Genomic DNA, 19,288 nt, shown 5'->3' on the forward strand with positions numbered 1-19,288 from the left:
TCACTTAGTATTGCTGTCTTTAAAACATTTATTCAGTATTTTCTAACTTTAGAAAGTTACATGGTTGAAAACGATAATGATGCCAAAAAACATTAAAAAAAAGATGAGAAGTCCTCAAAGGCTTATTTTGAAAGTATAATTATGTTTATAGATTATATGATATCTGTTGTTGTGTTCCCTAATTTGAGTGACCTGGACATAATCTGGACTGTACATAAATGCTTATTTTGAAAATGTAATTTTGTTCATAAATTATATGCAATCTGTTGTGTTCCCTAATTGTTTTCTGTGTACATGAATGAAGGTGTGTGTTGCTGAGTCCGACTTGGACATTATCTGGACTGGACCTGGTTTTAAAAACCCTTTAAACAAATCTAATTTCATTGACAACCTGGTCTGTTGAAGATAAGGCCATTTTATAAAAAATAAAATAAAATAAGATAAATAAATAAAAAACATTTTCTTGGATAAAAAAGAAAGTAAAACAATATAAAAATAATTACATAAAAAATAGTAATTAATGAAAATGTTAGTGGACCAGCAGCCTATACAATTATGTGTGCTTCAGGGACTGTGTCCCTTGCAGATGTGTTGTCTATGTTGTGGGAACCAGAATATTGGTAGCAGAAAGAAATAACCCCTTTTGTGTGAGTGGGTGTGGATGAGTGTGCATGGAGGGAGGTTTTTTGGGTTGATGCACTGATTGAAAGTGTATCTTGTGTTTTTTCTATGTAGATTTAATTTTAAAAAAATAAATAAAAATAAAAAAAATATTTATTTATTTTTATTTTTATTTTTTAAATTTTTTTTAAAATTTAGAACAGGCCCGCGGGCGACTCATCTGGTCCTTACGGGCGACCTGGTGCCCGCGGGCACCGCGTTGGTGACCCTTGGTCACTAAGGACTGGACTCTCACACTATTATGATAACCACATTTCCTTCTTTTTATGGCCAAATTTGGCCACTAGAGGTCAGCAATGATAGCCACTCATTACATTTCCTTCTTGTTATGGCCAATCTTGGCCACTAGAGGTCAGAAAAGTGAAACACTGACGCCATCAGAGTCTGAAGAAGTAAAAAAAAAAAAACTTAAAGAAAAACATAAAAACGTCACTTTTTCTTTGTGTGGAAAGTAAGGCGTAAAGCTTCTCAGTCGTCCATCAGCATGCGGCATAATCAACTTTAATAGTCGAGATGTATCAGTGGAAAACAAAAATACACGAACTTAGCGAGGAGGCGTGCTGGGAAACGTGCAAGTTTACTCGCCTGTGGAATCAACAACCGTGACGTTTTCCCAGACCCTCATTGTCTCCATGGAAGGACGAACAGTCGACGTTAAAGACACGTTTTAAAGGTGAGCCTGACTTTTGTAACATTTAAACGTTGTTGTGACTCTGACAGTTAAATCCTCACAATGTGCCCTGTTGTGTTGTTTTGCTTGTAATGTCGAAAGGAATGACAATATTACGTTCATATTTTGCTCTCTTCGCGGTAAAATGGATGGATGGACTAACATTACATTTCAGAAAAATATGTCCCTCTAAAAATAATAGGTTTTGACATGTTTTTAACAGTTTAGGATTAGTTTGTTTATTAAAAATAACATGAATAAAGCAGTCCCCCGGCATTCTTTAATTTGTTTGCACTGTAATTCATTAGTGATGTGCGATACCACTCTCCCCCCCCCGATTCGATACCAAGGAAATTAAGGCTGGTATCGGATACCGATACTTTGCAAATACCATATGTTGGTTGAAGTTTATTCCGAACATGTATCAATACATCACATATTTTCATTTTTCTTGACAACATGTCTGATAAGGAGTAGGCAGAAGCAAAGTTTTATCTAAATATTCATTAATTTTTTATTTATCTCCTTCATTGATGTGCATTTTTGATCAATAGACCATTAAACTTTAGCAACTAAACACATATTTACACACCAATGCTTGAGAAGGAACAGGATGAAAAAAATCTTATATTTCCTGCCCCCTTCAACATAATAAGTAGTCTTACAAACAAATACATCCAAATATAATGAAAACAAACAACAAAAAAAAACAACAAGGGCAAAACTTCATGAAGTACAAACCAAACAAAAAAGTAATATACACCCCACGGGATGATACAAAACAAATACAAAACCAGACAAAAAATAAGTAAAATAATACATATAAAGCAAAATGTAGACACTTATATATGATCCATATGAGCTTATTGTTCTGTCTTTATATATTTTTTTCAATTGGAATATATTTCTACAATCTTTTATCTCATTGTAAATCCTACCCCTGTTCCAGTTCATTGCTATTACTAACATACAGTCGTGGTCAAAAGTGTACATACATTTGTAAAGAACATAATGTCATGGCTGTCTTGAGTTTTCAATCATTTCTACAAGTCTTATTTTTTTGTGATAGAGTGATTGGAGCACATACTTGTTGGTCACAAAAAACATTCATGAAGTTTGGTTCTTTTATGAATTTATTATGGGTCTACTGAAAATGTGAGCAAATCTGCTGGGTCAAAAGTATACAAACCGCAATGTTAATATTTGCTTACATGTCCCTTGGCAAGTTTCACTGCAATAAGGCACTTCTGGTAGCCATCCACAAGCTTCTGCTTGAATTTTTGACCACTCTTGACAAAATTGGTGCAGTTCAGCTAAATTTGTTGGTTTTCTGACATGGACTTGTTTCTTCAGCATTGTCCACACGTTTAAGTCGGGACTTTGGGAAGGCCATTCTAAAACCTTAATTCTAGCCTGATTTAGCCATTCCTCTACCACTTTTGACGTGTGTTTGGGGTCATTGTCCTGTTGGAACACCCAACTGCGCCCAAGACCCAACCTCCGGGCTGATGATTTGAGGTTGTCCTGAAGAATTTGGAGCTTTTTCATTGTCCCATTTAAAGCACCAGTTCCATTGGCAGCAAAACAGGCCCAGAGCATAATACTACCACCACCATGCTTAACGGTAGGTGTGGTGTTCCTGGGATTAAAGGCCTCACCTTTTCTCCTCCAAACATATTGCTGGGTATTGTGGCCAAACAGTTTAATTTTTGTTTCATCTGACATCACATGGACCAAGATAAGACCTTCTGGAGGAAAGAAACTTCATGAATGTTTTTTGTGACCAACAAGTATGTGCTCCAATCTCTCTATCACAATAAAATAAGAGTTGTAGAAATTATTGGAAAGTCATGACATTATGTTCTTTACAAGTGTATGTAAACTTTTAATCTCAACTGTATATGTTCACTTCCTTTTCTCAATTTGTACTCAATTTACATCAATTAATTGTAATTTAGTTCTAATAAATAGTTGAATCAGCTATGATTCACTCAATGCGGGGTCAGCAACCCGCGGCTCTCGAGCCGCATGCGGCTCTTTAGCGCCGCCCTAGTGGCTCCCTGGAGCATTATTAATAAAGGATTGAAAATGGAAAAAGATGGGGGACAAATAATTGTTTTGTTTTAGTTTGTTTTTGGTTTGAGGACAAACATGACACAAACCTTCCTTGCTGGGTGCGTTTTGGACATTTTGGGCATCTCGAACCTGGGTAGGTATTTTGAACATTTTGGGGACTTTTGCCGACTTTTCCAACTTTTCTCCCCCACTTCCCGTGGGACTTTGATAAATTACACCCTGATACACTGTCTAGTTTTGAGGGGGGAAAAAAGGATTTTAAGTGCGCCTTATAGTCCGGAAAATACGGTACCAGTATTTTTCAATGCCAGTATTGTACCTTATCTCATTAGTACTGCGGTAGTTTATTAGTACCGGTATACCGTACAACCCTTGTTTGGACGTGTATTCTACGCTTAGATCCACCAGCTTTCCGGCTGTTTTTCCAAAGAAAAAAAAGATTTCTTAAACCTCTGGAAATGCGGATTTCCACGTCTCACAGTTTTGCATATCAAAATGAATCTTTTAAAATGAATGAACACGTTTGCTTAAATAAACATGACGAGTTGAGTACCAAAACTGCAATCGTGTTACACTAAATCGTGTTCTTCAGCACACTATTGTGCATTTGTTTCAGGAACTATTGAATAGGGATAGAACCCCTCCGACCGCTAGGAGAACGAACCCATTTACCCGGGTGGTTTCTGTTGGAAGGGTTCTTGCGGTGGAAAAAGGGGCTTTTGTTTTTCATCTCACTGTAATTTCATGTGAAGCTCTAAAGGAGTTTACAATTGGAACGATACATGCAATGTATGCTCGACCCCCTGCCCTCCTCAGATGAAGGATGCATACTGAGCAACATTGTAAACATTCAATCTAGACCAAAAACAACAATTCATTGAGATTTGAAAGAGAACGCCGCCGGCATGTTGTGTTTTGTTGTTGTTGGAGGAAAAAACAGCTGTTAAAAGAGTCAAATACCATTGAATAAAAATGTCTAACCAAAACAAGATGGGTTAGTCAGTTCAGCTGAAAGTCAGAACCACTGACCCAGATTCTGCTCTGTGGTCTACACTGGTGCTGGAGCACAAATAACTTTGCTATAATTTCAGATGACAAAGTTATTGTCTAGCATTAGAGAACTACAGAATAGGAACTAGTGTTGTCCCGATACCAATATTTTGGTACCGGTACCAGTACCAAAATTCTTGGTTGTCATAAGCGTTACTTAAAGGCCTACTGAAATGAATTTTTTTTATTTAAACGGGGATAGCAGATTCATTGCATGTGTCATACTTGATCATTTTGCGATATTGCCATATTTTTGCTGAAAGGATTTAGTATAGAACAACGACGATAAAGTTCGCAACTTTTAGTCTCTGATTTAAAAAAAGCCTTGCCCCTAACGGAAGTAGTGTGACATAGTCAGTTGATCGCCTCCTCATATTTTCCTATTGTTTTCAATGCAGCGAGAGCGATTCGGACCGAGAAAGCGACGATTACCCCATTAATTTGAGCGAGGATGAATGATTTGTGGATGAGGAACGTTAGAGTGACGGACTACAATGCAGTGCAAGACATATCTTTTTTCGCTCTGACCGTAACTTAGGTACAAGCTGGCTCATTGGATTCCACACTCTCTCCTTTTTCTATTGTGGATCACGGATTTGTATTTTAAACCACCTCGGATACTATATCCTCTTGAAAATGAGAATCGAGAACGCGAAATGGACATTCACAGTGACTTTTATCTTCACGACAATACATCGATGAAACACTTTAGCTACGGAGCTAACGTGATAGCATCGGGCTCAAATGCAGATAGAAACAAAATACATAAACCCCTGACTGGAAGGATAGACAGAAAATCAACAATACTATTAAACCATGAACATTTAAATACACGGTTAATGCTTTCCAGCTTGGCGAAACTTAAAAATGCTGTTGCTAACGACGCCATTGAAGCTAACTTAGTATAACGGGACCTCACAGAGCTATGATAAAAACATTAGCGCTCCACCTACGCCAGCCAGCCCTCATCTGCTCATCAACACCCGTGCTCACCTGCGTTCCAGCGATCGACGGAAGGACGAAGGACTTCACCACGATCATCCGTGCGGTCGGTGGCTAGCGTCGGCTAGCGCGTCTGCTATCCGAGTCAAAGTCTTCCTGGTTGTGTTGCTGTAGTCCGCCGCTAATACGCCGATCCCACCTACAACTTTCTTCTTTGCAGTCTTCATTGTTCATTAAACAAATTGCAAAAGATTCACCAACACAGATGTCCAGAATACTGTGGAATTATGAGATGAAAACAGAGCTATTTCGTATTGGATTCAATGGGGTACCGATACTTCTGTTTCACTGGCTATGTCACGCGCATACGTCATCATCCAAAGGCGTTTTCAACCGGAAGTTTAGCCGGAAATTTAAAATTGCACTTTATAAGTTAACCCGGCTGTATTGGCATGTGTTGCAATGTTAAGATTTCATCATTGATGTATAAACTATCAGACTGCATGGTCGGTAGTAGTGGCTTTCAGTAGGCCTTTAATTAATTTTAAAAAATAATACAAAAGAAAACACATTTTCATGCATATGTAAATTTATTCAGTTATAAACATTCATTCACTTTCTTCTTTCCTTCATGGATCTAAATTTACCGCTGCCGGTATTTTTTTCTATATTTTTATTGTAATATTTTCGGAATGTGTTTGTTCTATTTGTGGCCAAAGTAAGACAACGAAAACAATCTGAAGTGGTCTTTATTTTTTAGTTTTAATGCCATGATTTTAATAGTCCGGCCCGCGTGTGCACAGATTTTCCTCCATGCGGCCCCTGAGCTAAAATGAGTTTGACACCCCTGGTCTAAAGGGACACGCTTCAGCCTGAATGGCGGTTTTCCACCTGGAACAAGTGTTTGACTTGTCTCCATTCAATAGTGTTACATTGTTGTTGGATATTAAATAGTGCAGGGGTCAACAACTTCCTCTTGAAAAAGTGCAGGGTATATGCCCCCACACCAAATTACATCCATGTGTCAGCCTCATGAACAATGAATTGATTGTTTCTTCAGTTGATCGGGTGGAATTGATGGGTGATTCGCCTCATCAACACTGGGTTTAAGAAGCTTCTTTGCATCAAGGCAGAATGGAGACCATTGTGAAAATGTGCATACTATATCTTTGCGACTGGCTAAGTGTAATTTGATAATAGCGCTATAGATAATGAATAATACCAATAATTTACCTCTATTATCAACAATACAATTGTTCAAACGCAACAATACATATACGTAATGATAACTAGAGATACGAAAGAATGCAGAAAAATGGAGGGGAAGAAAGAGAAGCAACCTATATTAACTTTGTAGATTGTTATAGTAACAATAGGTTAAGCTTTGTCAGTGTGCCATGTGTTATCCAGTTTACCCTAGGGTAACAACGTTAATATATGTTTGATGAAACGTGATTATATGCATGAGAGTATGTATGTATGTATGTGTACTTGTATGTGTACAGTATGTATATATGTATGTTTGTAGAGTGAATGCATATGTACATGTATATGTATATGTATGTTTGTACAGTGAATGTATATGTACATGTATGTGTATATGTATGTTTGTACAGTGAATGTATATGTACAGTATGTGTATATGTATGTTTCTACAGTGAATGTATATGTACATGTATGTCTATATGTATGTTTGTACAGTGAATGTATATGTACAGTATGTGTATCTGTATGTCTGTACAGTGAATGTATATGTAAAGTATGTGTATCTGTATGTCTGTACAGTGAATGTATATGTACAATATGTGTATATGTATGTTTGTACAGTGAATGTATATGTACATGTATGTGTATATGTATGTTTGTACAGTGAATGTATATGTACATGTATGTGTATGTGTATATGTATGTGTATATGTATGTTTGTACAGTGAATGTATATATACATGTATGTGTATATGTATATGTATGTTTGTACAGTGAATGTATATGTGCATGTATGTGTATATGTATGTTTGTACAGTGAATGTATATGTGCATGTATGTGTATATGCATGTTTGTACAGTGAATGTGCTTGTGGATGTACGAACTTTGAAAAAGTATGCATTTTTAAAGTGGACATGACCTAAATCATTAGACAAAATATTAAAATCGTACGAGTAGTTAGTTGCTCACGCATGTGCGCCTGCAAGCACAATTTTGCTTGATGCTTCAACCAATCTGTCTCAAATTTTATAGACTCGTCATTAGGGATGATGATCGAACTCGGTTTTCCCGGTTGTTCGATAAGAAAAGAACAGAGTCCTCGGACTCTAATCCCTTTTTGAGAATCGGTACCCGTTATCGAGACCACTATAGTAAAGAAAAATAGTTGGTTCTTTATTCGAATCCTTCGGAATGAATCCCGTCCCGACAAGAAATGCCCCGTAGGACATCACAAGAAATGATGTCATGTAGCTAAGTCATTTGTCACGGTGGGGTGCAGCGAAACTGACGCAAAACTGACGGCTCCGGACGAAAGCGTGCAGGTAGGAGATGATTTATATCTCATAAATCATACACATTACAACAGACAGGAACGAAACAAAAGGAAAGCGTGCCGTTCGCACGAGAAGCTAAAGCAAAAACTTACTTAGCACAGGAATACCAGAAGCTAATGTAACTTTAGCACAGGACTCATGAGCTCGAAAACCAGAATGCCAACGTAACTGTTGCAAATGCAAACAATGAAGCCACGACGAGTGACCGGAAAAGGCAGGCTTAAATAGAGTCTCTGATGAGCAACAGGTGCGCGTACAAGGCAGGTGCAAATCATAAGTAACCATGGTGACTAAAACAAACCCCCGAAGTGCACAAAACAACTAAGGAAGTCCAAAACTAACAGAACATAACTAAACAAAACATGATCCGACCACGGATCATGACATCATTAGGCATCACTAGTGCTTTCTTTATTTCTTTAGTTTATTTGGAACATGAACACACTTACAGTATAATACATCACAGTTTCATATCATTTCACTTTACAGGAGTAGGAAGAAGTAAAGCTTATTTAATTCTACCCCTTTTCCACTTCATAGCGTTTACAAATATATACATCATTTACTGACCTTTTTATAATAAAATATCAGTGAATTAGTATATACAACAGTTTTGTAATATGTAATTAATTAATTCAGTCATTATTAATATACTGAGATGAAGAATATCTTATTTTCAATAAGGTTGAAAGTATTTCTCATAATTCTTCTTCTTTGTACTTTGTAAGCACTATTCATTTGAACAACCTCTTAAAGGCCTACTGAAAGCCACTACTACCGACCACGCAGTCTGATAGTTTATATATCAATGATGAAATCTTAACATTGCAACACATGCCAATACGGCCGGGTTAACTTATAAAGTGCAATTTGAAATTTCCCGCTAAACTTCCGGTTGAAAATGTCTATGTATGATGACGTATGCGCGTGACGTCAATCGTTGAAACGGAAGTATGCGGACATATTGAATCCTATACAAAAAACTCTGTTTTCATCTCATAATTCCACAGTATTCTGGACATCTGTGTTGGTGAGTCTTTTGCAATTTGTTTAATGAACAATGAAGACTGCAAACAAGAAAGTTGTAGGTGGGATCGGTGTATTAGCGGCGGACTACAGCAACACAACCAGGAGGACTTTACTTGGATAGCAGACACGCTAGCCGCCGACCTCACCTTAACTTCCTCCGTCTCCGGGCCGCCGACCGCATCTGTGATCGGGTGAAGTTCTTCGTCGCTCCGTCGATCGCTGGAACGCAGGTGAGCACGGGTGTTGATGAGCAGATGGGGGCTGGCTGGCGTAGGTGGATAGCTAATGTTTTTAGCATAGCTCTGTGAGGTCCGGTTGCTAAGTTAGCTTCAATGGCATCGTTAGCAACAGCATTGTTAACCTTCGCCAGGCTGGAAAGCATTAACCGTGTATTTACATGTCCATGGTTTAATAGTATTGTTGATTTTCTATCTATCCTTCCAGTCAGGGATTTATTTCGTCTGTTTCTATATGCAGTTAAGCATGATGCTATCACGTTAGCTCCGTAGCTAAAGAGCTTCGCCGATGTATTGTCGTGGAGATAAAAGTCACTGTGAATGTCCATTTCGCGTTCTCGACTCTCATTATCAAGAGGATACGGTATCCGAGGTGGTTTAAAATACAAATCCGTGATCCACAATAGAAAAAGGAGAGAGTGTGGAATCCAATGAGCCAGCTTGTACCTAAGTTACGGTCAGAGCGAAAAAAGATATGTCTTGCACTGCATTCTAGTCCTTCACTCTAACGTTCCTCATCCACAAATCTTTCATCCTCGCTCAAATTAATGGGGTAATCGTCGCTTTCTCGGTCCGAATCGCTCTAGCTGCTGGTGTAAACAATGGGGAAATGTGAGGAGACTTTCAACTGACTACGTCAGGCAAGGCTTTTTTTTATCAGCGACCAAAAGTTGCAACTTTATCGTCGATGTTCTCTACTAAATCCTTTCAGCAAAAATATGGCAATATCGCGAAATGATCAAGTATGACACATAGAATGGATCTGCTATCCCCGTTTAAATAAAAACATTTCATTTCAATAGGCCTTTAAACTGGATCATATCAGTACAATGTTTAACTTCTTTACTTAATCCATTCCATCATTTAATTCCACATCATTTTAGCTGTTTGCAATTTTACCAAATCATTGAACTTTAATATTTTTGACTCAATAAATGAAGTGTTTGTACGTTCTCTATATCCAACATTATGTATCAGTCTAATTGATCTTTTTTGTAACACGGTTAACGAATGTAGCGCACATTTGTAGTTATTTCCCCACATTTCTGCACTATTACTCAGATATGGTAATACTATAGTAGCGAGCAGTAGAGAATGTGAAGTGATTTGTTAAACCAAATATTGTGTTTTTTTCCATTTACAACAACCTATCTGGACTCGATAAGAGAATCGATAAGGAATCGGTTCGATAAGAGGATTCGATAACAGGCTCGAACTCGATAATATCTTATCAAACATCATCCCTACTCGTCATTGTGGTTCTTGAAATGTAAAGTCATCTCTTCTTGCTGGGTCCAACTTTCGGGTTTAATAATAGCGCCACAATGTCGTGTCATCTCATGTGTCTTGGTGTGACAACAAATGAGTTCCTTGAATCCCAGTCAGAAAAATAATTGCAGAGGCAACACAGTAGCTGTGCATCTTTAGATCAGTGTTTTTCAACCTTTTTTGAGCCAAGGCACTATTTTTTGCGTTGAAAAAATCCGGAGGCACACCACCAGCAGAAATCAGAAAAAAACGAAACTCAGTTGACAGTAAAAAGTCGTTGTCACAATTGTTGGATATGACTTTAAACCATAACCAAGCATGTATCAATATAGCTCTTGTCTCAAAGTAGGTGTACTGTCACCACCTGTCACTTCACGGCCTAACTTACTTCGACTTTTTTGCTGTTTTCCTGTGTGTAGTGTTTTACTTCTTGTCTTGCGCTCCTATTTTGGTGTTTTTTTCTCTTTTTTTGGTATTTTCCTGTAGCAGTTTCATGTCTTCCTTTGAGCGATATTTCTACTTTGTTTTAGCAATCAACAATATTTCAGTTGTTTTTATCCTTCTTTGTGGGGACATTGTTGATTGTCATGTCATGTTCGGATGTACATTGTGGACGCCATTTTTCCTCCACAGTAAGTCTTTGCTGTCGTCCAGCATTCTGGTTTTGTTCACTTTGTAGCCAGTTCAGTTTTAGTTTCGTTCTGCATAGCCTTCCCTAAGCTTTAATGCCTTTTCTTAGGGGCACTTACCTTTTGTCTATTTTTGGTTTAAGCATTATATACCTTTTTACCTGCACCCTGCCTCCCGCTGTTACCGACATCTACAAAGCTATTAGCTACCGGCTGCCACCTACTGATATGGAAGAGTATTACACGGTTACTCTGCCGAGCTCGAGACAGCCTCGACACTCAACAACAACACATGATTTGCAGATTTGCAATTACTGGTTTGCAAAAAATATTTTTAACCCAAATAGGTGAAATTAGATAATCTCCCACGACACACCAGACTGTATCACAATGGTTGAAAAACACTGTTTTAGACAAATGTTCACCGATATGAGTGTCGTGGTTCAGAAGTAGGGAAGTTACACTTTGGGGTGACTGATTTTTTCTCCCACAAACCTGTACAAGTCCTCTAGTTCTCAAGCACTCTAGACCTCTGGCAATAATGAAAGTACCTAACTAATGATTTCAGCCTGGCTAGAGACAAAGAGATGGGGGAGGCAGAAAAGGGAGGAGAGCAAAACATCTAAAGGTTAATCCAAACAAACTATAGCCTCTTTGGTGCATGGAATGCACACAGGAAGTGCACTGAGAGTCTGAGTCAAATCTTGTGGTTCAACACGATCCTGGTGACAAACTCAGCAGTAACAGTTTTAACACTAAAGTACTGTAGGACTAAAATGTATCATCACTAGGTCTGACTCAAAAATTAACACTATCAATACCACATGATGGTGTAAATTATTGTATATAACAGTTTACATAACATAATATTGAGATAAATTAAAACTCAAGCTTTATTTTTTCTGCTTCATCGAGTAAAACATGTCAAAACAACTGTCAAAACTATTTTTAATTGCTATGCTGTCATCCTATCACTCACCTGAGGTCAAAGTTATGTTAGCGGATTTCTTAAAACCTCAAAAACAGAATCTTAAAACAAATGTTTTTGCAGTAGGTTCTCTCTTGTCACATACAGTTGTGGTCAAAAGTTTCCATACACTTGTAAAGAACATAATGTAATGGCTGTCTTGAGTTTCCAATATTTTTTATTTTTTTTGTGATAGAGTGATTGGAGCACATACTTGTTGGTCACAAAAAAACATTCATGTAGTTTGGTTCTTTTATGAATATATTATGGGTCTACTGAAAATGTGACCACATCTGCTGGGTCAAAAGTATACATACAGCAATGTTAATATTTGGTTGCATGTCCTTGGGCAAGTTTCACTGCAATAAGGCACTTTTGGTAGCCATCCACAAGCTTCTGGTTGAGTTTTTCGACCACTCCTCTTGACAAAAAAATTGTGCAGTTCAGCTAAAGCAGTGCAAAAAAGGCTCCAAGAAAAAAGAAGAAGCAAGCAGGCAAGATAAGGGAGAGGGAGGGGAAAGCATCCGCCTTTGATTAGAACCAAAGACAAAAGCGCCTCATTGAGGCGTTTTTGTGTTTTTTTGTTTTTATTGGACCCATTTTGTAATGTAGTTGGAAGTATTGGTATGGCGTCATAATTCCTCATACCGGCCCGATAATTATCTGTCCAATATTTATCGGGCACCTCTAATAAATAAGACAATATAATAATTAGGGTTGCAAAATTCCGGGAATATTCAAAGTTGGAAACTTTCCATAGGAATTAACGGGAATATATGGGAATTAATGGGAATAAACATTGAATGCAACATGCTAGATCTTGCAGCATGATTATTAGCTAAAACAACCTGATTTAATGCAAATTCAGTAGAATTCCAACCCTGCACTGTGCATTCCTCCATCACATGCCCAGATAATTCCCAGCATGCTACACACTACAGCAGGGCTATTGAGGCCACACTAGTATTTGAGCCAAAGGACTTCATCCAGTCAGGTAAGTTTGGATGATATTACTGGGGTAAATATATTTGATCTATGGTATTTAAGTGTAATAGAGGTGTAATTGCTTGTTACTGTATGACTGTAGACTACTCCAGCAGACTTCCACTCAAGCTAGCTAGCTGTTCCTATACTTGTTAAATGATTTTGGGGCCAATATCTCTAGCTAGTGTTGCGTCTGACCAGCCTTCCCTCCCAGGGAATTAAAGTCACTGGTCAATCCCAAGTTCTTTAGATGACATATATGCAGAGTAAGAAGGACCATCAAGACAGAATAGGAATATTATCAAGTTTTACTAAAGCTTTAGGAGACCAGCCCACACCAATACAGTCATACCGGCATCTCGAATTGGTCTAACATTCAAACAGGAAGAGACAACTTATTGAATACAAAAACAGCCCCCACCCTGTCCAGAAAGGAATACAGCCTCATTGTTCTAATACAGATAAGATAAAAAAGGGAGTACTCCAACTCCCACATTCCAAGCTTTTCAAGGTAAGGCACACAGTTTGCTTGCGGACATAAGATACGAACACAGAAAGAGTACAAATGGAAAAACACTAGCAGCTCTAAACATGACTATGAATAAAGAAAGTACTCTTAAACATATATGCATTCTCCACACTAGCTAGGTTTATATACCACCACAGTCTCATAATGAACCGAAAATATTTCTCCGTTAGCCGTGATGCTAATTTTCTCAATGTTAAATCCCATTCATTTATGCTGACAACATTAGCGATTCAAATGTACCTTTTTTGTGATCTGTAAAGTTCAACTAGCAAATACTAAATCAAAACGTGTAGTTTCCTCTGCCTTCTGTTCTGCTAGCCATTCTGTTGCCATACAAGAATGTAGGTTATAGTTTGATTTAGCATGCTGATTGAGTGTTCATTTATTCATCTAGCCTATTTCTATTCATTTGTCCATCAGTAAAATATTTTTAAAGACTACTCCAATTGTTGAGCTGACTATTTATATCTGTGTGGCATTGCATTCGTGTTTTACAAGCTTCTCATCTTATTCCACAGAATAAGATGGACGGTGTCCAACTTTGAATAATCAAAAAATGGTCAATATTTCCAAACTTCCCGAGCTTAACCTCCCGTGGTAAATTTCCGTAAAGTTTCCGGAAATTTACCGGAAACTTTCAACCCCTTTGCAACCCTAATAATAATACCTCTTGCTTTTGTATTTGGCAGAGGTACGGTATCTGTCAAATGTCAATTCGGCCCATTTGGGGAATATGTTATATTTTTTAAGTCTGTCAGTTTCTGTTCCGTTAGAAGTTGAGCGGTTTTATTGAAAGTGTTAGTTAAGGCCGAATGGCTCTTGCCAAAGTCTAGAGGCCTTACACACACTGGTATGAAGATTGGGAAAGAAAGGCAGCTGTGCAGTAAGTGATGCTTAGCAGAGTAGAAAAACACAATTATAAATGAGGTCATGAAAACAGAATGAGACCTACAAAAATGTAGAAGTATGTAGGTATGAGACTGACCCAGAAGGAAAATGATGAAGTCAGAGGGCTCAAGAGTGTTCAGAAGGCAAAAAAGGATGGAGGCTGCAAAGTGAAAATAGAAAGAGGGGAATAATTAGAGGGAGTTGCGGAAAACAAAACATTCAGGCAAGAGACTTTAAAACTGGCAAAAGCGGAAATCTCGTCCCTGTGGATCACGGCTCAAGTTTGTGCACTGATTTGTGTGTTTTCACCCACAGAGCTCTGGCTGGGCCACTCTCGCTTTGATGGAATTACACAAGCAGCCATAACAGACTGAGTCCACATCAAAGACAAGACACAATGGCTTACAGTGGGCCGAGTATGAATCCTCAAAGTGGTCTGATGAACAGGAGTGGCAGCTTCTTCAAGGTAAGGACAAAGAAACCTAATATGATTTATTATAATGCACTTCACCGCTGTAAAAACTAACTATAAACAAGCTAGCAACATTAGTTCTAACTTTTATTGATCATTCTCTCTTTTACAAGTTTATTATTGAGGGTTTAACTCAACAAATGTGGGTAATACCCAACAAAAACACTGGCTGACCAAAGAACGTTGTCATCAGGATTTCCGTTTGGAAAGTCAGCAAATGAGATCAATCGATCAAAGTCAATCAAAGTTTATTTATATAGCCCTAAATCACGAGTGTCTCAAAGGGCTGCACAAGCCACAACGACATCCTCGGCTCATCAGGGCAAGAAAAAACTCAACCCGATGGGATACAATGAGAAAGCTTGGAGGGGACCACAGATGTGGAGAACACAATCTGCGGCCCCCCTCCAGTCCATAGTGCAGTGTTTCTCAACCTTTTTTCAGTGATGTACCCCCTGTGAACATTTTTTTAATTCAAGTACCCTCTAATCAGAGCAAAGCATTTTTGGTTGAAAAAAAAGAGATAAAGAAGTAAAACACAGCAGCACTATGTCATCAGTTTCTGATTTATTAAATTGTATAACAGTGCAAAATATTGCTCATTTGTTGTGGTCTTTCTTGAACTATTTGGAAGAAAAGATATAAAAATAACTAAAAACTTGTTGAAAAATAAACAAGTGATTCAATTATAAATAAATATTTCTACACATAGAAGTAATCATCAACATAAAGTGCCCTCTTTGGGGATTGTAATGGCGATCCATCTGGATTCATGAACTTAATTCTAAACATTTCTTCACAAAACAGAAATCTTTAACATCAATATTTATGGAACATGTCCACAAAAAATCTCGCTGTCAACACTGAATATTGCATTGTTGCATTTCTTTTCACAGTTCTTTTTGACAATACATTTAAAAAAAATCTCACGTACCCCTTGGCATACCTTCAAGTACCCCCAGGGGTACGCGTACCCCCATTTGAGAACCACTGCCATAGTGGATCTAACATAATAGTGTTCGGGTCCAGTCCATAGTGGCTCTAACATAATAGTGTTCGGGTCCAGTCCATAGTGGATCTAACATAATATTGTGAGAGTCCAGTCCATAGTGGATCTAACATAATAGTGAGAGTCCAGTCCATAGTGGATCTAACATAATAGTGTGAGAGTCCAGTCCATAGTGGATCTAACATAATAGTGAGAGTCCAGTCCATAGTGGATCTAACATAATAGTGTGAGAGTCCAGTCCATAGTGGATCCAACATAATAGTGTGAAAGTCCAGTCCATAGTGGATCCAACATAATAGTGTGAGAGTCCAGTCCATAGTGGATCTAACATAATAGTGTGAGAGTCCAGTCCATAATGGATCTAACATAATAGTGTGAGAGTCCAGTCCATAGTGGGGCCAGCAGGAAATCATCTTTGAGTGGAGACAGGTCAGCTGTGTAAAATTGATGGATGATTAGTGGCCAGGCTTTGCAAATTACTAATTCCACGTTGAAGCTGGATAGTAGATAGCTACTGCTTGCTGGCTCATTAAAAGTTGAAAAAAAAAAAAATACCATACCCCCCCTCCCTGGTCCGTGGGACAAATTTTCAAGCGTTGAAAAAAAGGTTGGGGACCACTGTACTAGAGCATACTTGCCAACCTTAAAACCTCCGATTTTGGTGGTAGCGGGGGGTGTATATTGTAGCGTCCTGGAAGAGTTAGTGCTGCAAGGGGTTCTGGGTATTTGTTCTGTTGTGTTTATGTTGTGTTACGGTGCGGATGTTCTCCCGAAATGTGTTTGTCATTCTTGTTTGGTGTGGGTTCACAGTGTGGCGCATATTTGTAACAGTGTTAAAGTTGTTTATACGGCAACCCTTTAGTGTGACCTGTATGGCTGTTGACCAAGTATGCTTGCATTCACTTGTGTGTGTGTAAAAGCCGCATACATCGTGTGACTGGGACGGCACGTTCTTTGTATGGAGGCAAAGCGGACTTGATGACACGTTATAGAGGACGCTAAAGGCAGTGCCTTTAAGGCACGCCCCCAATAATGTTGTCCGGGTGGAAATCAGGAGAATGGTTGCCCCGGGAGATTTTCGTGAGGGGCACTGAAATTCGGGAGTCTCCCGGAGAAATCGGGAGGTTGAAACCGATACCGATAATTTCCTATATTACATTTTAAAGCATTTATCGGCCGATAATATCGGCTGCAACGATTAATTGATTAATTTAATTGATAAAACAAATATTCAATTTATTTTATGTCGCTTCGATTCATTATTTAATGAACGCAATTATTACAAATGTATAAAATCCGAACTGCACTTAGTGCCCAGAACTTTGAATATGTGGACATAGTTTCTGCATGGCCGATATAGCGTACACATGGGAGCGGTGGTGTTGAGTTATTTTTTATTAATTTTGGGGGCTAATTCTAATACACACTTATCAAAAGTGCAATTTTAATAGTGAAGAGGCGCTTCATTAGGCCTGTGCATTATTAGAAAGAAGAGAAGGTGATGGCGAGCAGAAAATTCATTAAAGGGGTCATTTTATGATTTTTTTCTCTAAATGTAAAACACTTCCTTGTGTTCTTTTGTCCAAATGTTGCATGGATTATGTTTTACAGACCATCTTCAAGCCGCTTTCTGACGTTTTGTGGGCGGTTTTATTTACGAGCCTCGACTTCGACTGTGCCTTCTCCCCGTCAGCCATGTTGTAGTTTTTAGCGCTTCCATATGGCGTCCACGGACAAATATATAAGTTAGAACTATACACTAGTTTGTATTAGAAATGGGAACAGCAGAGCCCCGCAACAAAAGGATCGAGAAAAAGATTGAACTTATTGACTACAACGTTGGACTACAATGGTGGACTCACGCAAAGCTCTTTGGGTAATTCTTTACAATATATGGAGATGTCCGCTGATGTCACACTTGAGAAAAACATCACAAATTCCAAACGGCTTGTTTGGAGGAAGTGTAAAGGAAGGCGAGATTGTTTTATAAATATATCCACAGTGTCTCTATAGTTTCATTCCAAAATTTCCAGGACTTATGCAGATCCCAAATACATACAAACAGGTACCAATAAGTAAGAAAAGTCTGTTTTGCATAAAAGGTCCCCTTTAAATAAACCATTTTTCCTAAAGTATACTGTGGAAGTTGCTTCCTAGCAGTTCCACTGTTAGACACGGCACAGGAGCCAAGCGTGCAGTTTTTAGCAGGGTTTTAATGCACATAGAATTTCTCAAAGTTGCCCCTATCTGATGGTGCTCTGCCTTCAACACCATAGACAGAGGCGGTGACCTTTGCTCCTGCAGGCAGCGCTGGCCACACCTCCCTCCACATACATTGAGGTTGTAAAGTGTATTTTATATGTATACTCGATTTATCGAACAAACTAATTGATAGATTGCGCGATAGCTGCAGCATTACGGGCGTTATTATGGTACGTACTGTATGGCACCGCTCACCCGGGCCGGCCCGTATGTGAATGTCCGTAATAGGTAGCAATGGAGCTTCATCTGTTAAAGGCCTACTGAAAGCCACTACTACCGACCACGCAGTCTGATAGTTTATATATGAATGATGAAATCTTAACATTGCAACACATGCCAATACAGCCGGGTTAACTTATAAAGTGCAATTTTAAATTTCCCGGGAAACTTCCGGCTGAAAAACGTTTCGGTATGATGACGTTTGCGCGTGACGTCACGGGTTGAAGCAGACATTTTGGAATAGCACGGTGGCCAGCTTAAGTCGTCTGTTTTCACCACATAATTCCACTGTATTCTGGACATCTGAGTTGGTGAATCTTTTGCAATTTGTTCAATTAACAATGGAGACAGCAAAGAAGAAAGCTGTAGGTGGGATCGGTGTATTAGCGGCTGGCTACAGCAACACAACCAGGAGGACTTTGAGTTGGATAGCAGACGCGCTACCGTGAGTACAGCTTTGGCTTCCAAACATTTGATCGCTTGCCCGCCCGTGCATGCCGCTATGTGCATGTCACGTACGTAACTTTGGGGAAATATATGTTTCTTGCCGACTCTGATAGCGGCCGGGGTGTCGTCGAAAGCTACAACGCCGTCCGCCGCCGCGCCGCTGTCCTCACCTGTCTGGGTTGACTTCCTCCGTCTCCGGGCCGCCGACCGCACCGATCATCGTGGTGAAGTCCTTCGTCGCACCGTCGATCGCTGGAACGCAGGTGAGCACGGGTGGTGATGAGCAGATGAGAGCTGGCGTAGGTGGAGAGCTAATGTTTTTAGCATAGCTCTGTCGAGGTCCAGTAGCTAAGTTAGCTTCAATGGCGCCGTTAGCAACAGCATTGCT

The 19,288-nt window shown here is 39.0% G+C and overlaps 1 protein-coding gene across 1 annotated transcript in view; it reads left to right on the forward strand.

Moving 5' to 3' along the window:
• The first annotated feature begins 946 nt into the window (after positions 1-946).
• LOC133633429 (ras and Rab interactor 2-like) overlaps positions 947-19,288 on the forward strand; it is a 61,299-nt gene continuing 42,957 nt past the window's right edge. Inside the window, exons 1-2 of the mRNA XM_062025955.1 lie at positions 947-1,354; positions 14,807-14,957. Coding sequence (XP_061881939.1) covers positions 14,889-14,957 — 69 coding nt within the window. The 5' untranslated portion in view covers positions 947-1,354; positions 14,807-14,888. The remainder of the gene's footprint in view (positions 1,355-14,806; positions 14,958-19,288) is intronic.

The sequence above is a fragment of the Entelurus aequoreus genome, linkage group LG18 (genome assembly GCF_033978785.1).
Source record: "Entelurus aequoreus isolate RoL-2023_Sb linkage group LG18, RoL_Eaeq_v1.1, whole genome shotgun sequence".
Lineage (NCBI taxonomy): Eukaryota > Metazoa > Chordata > Actinopteri > Syngnathiformes > Syngnathidae > Entelurus > Entelurus aequoreus.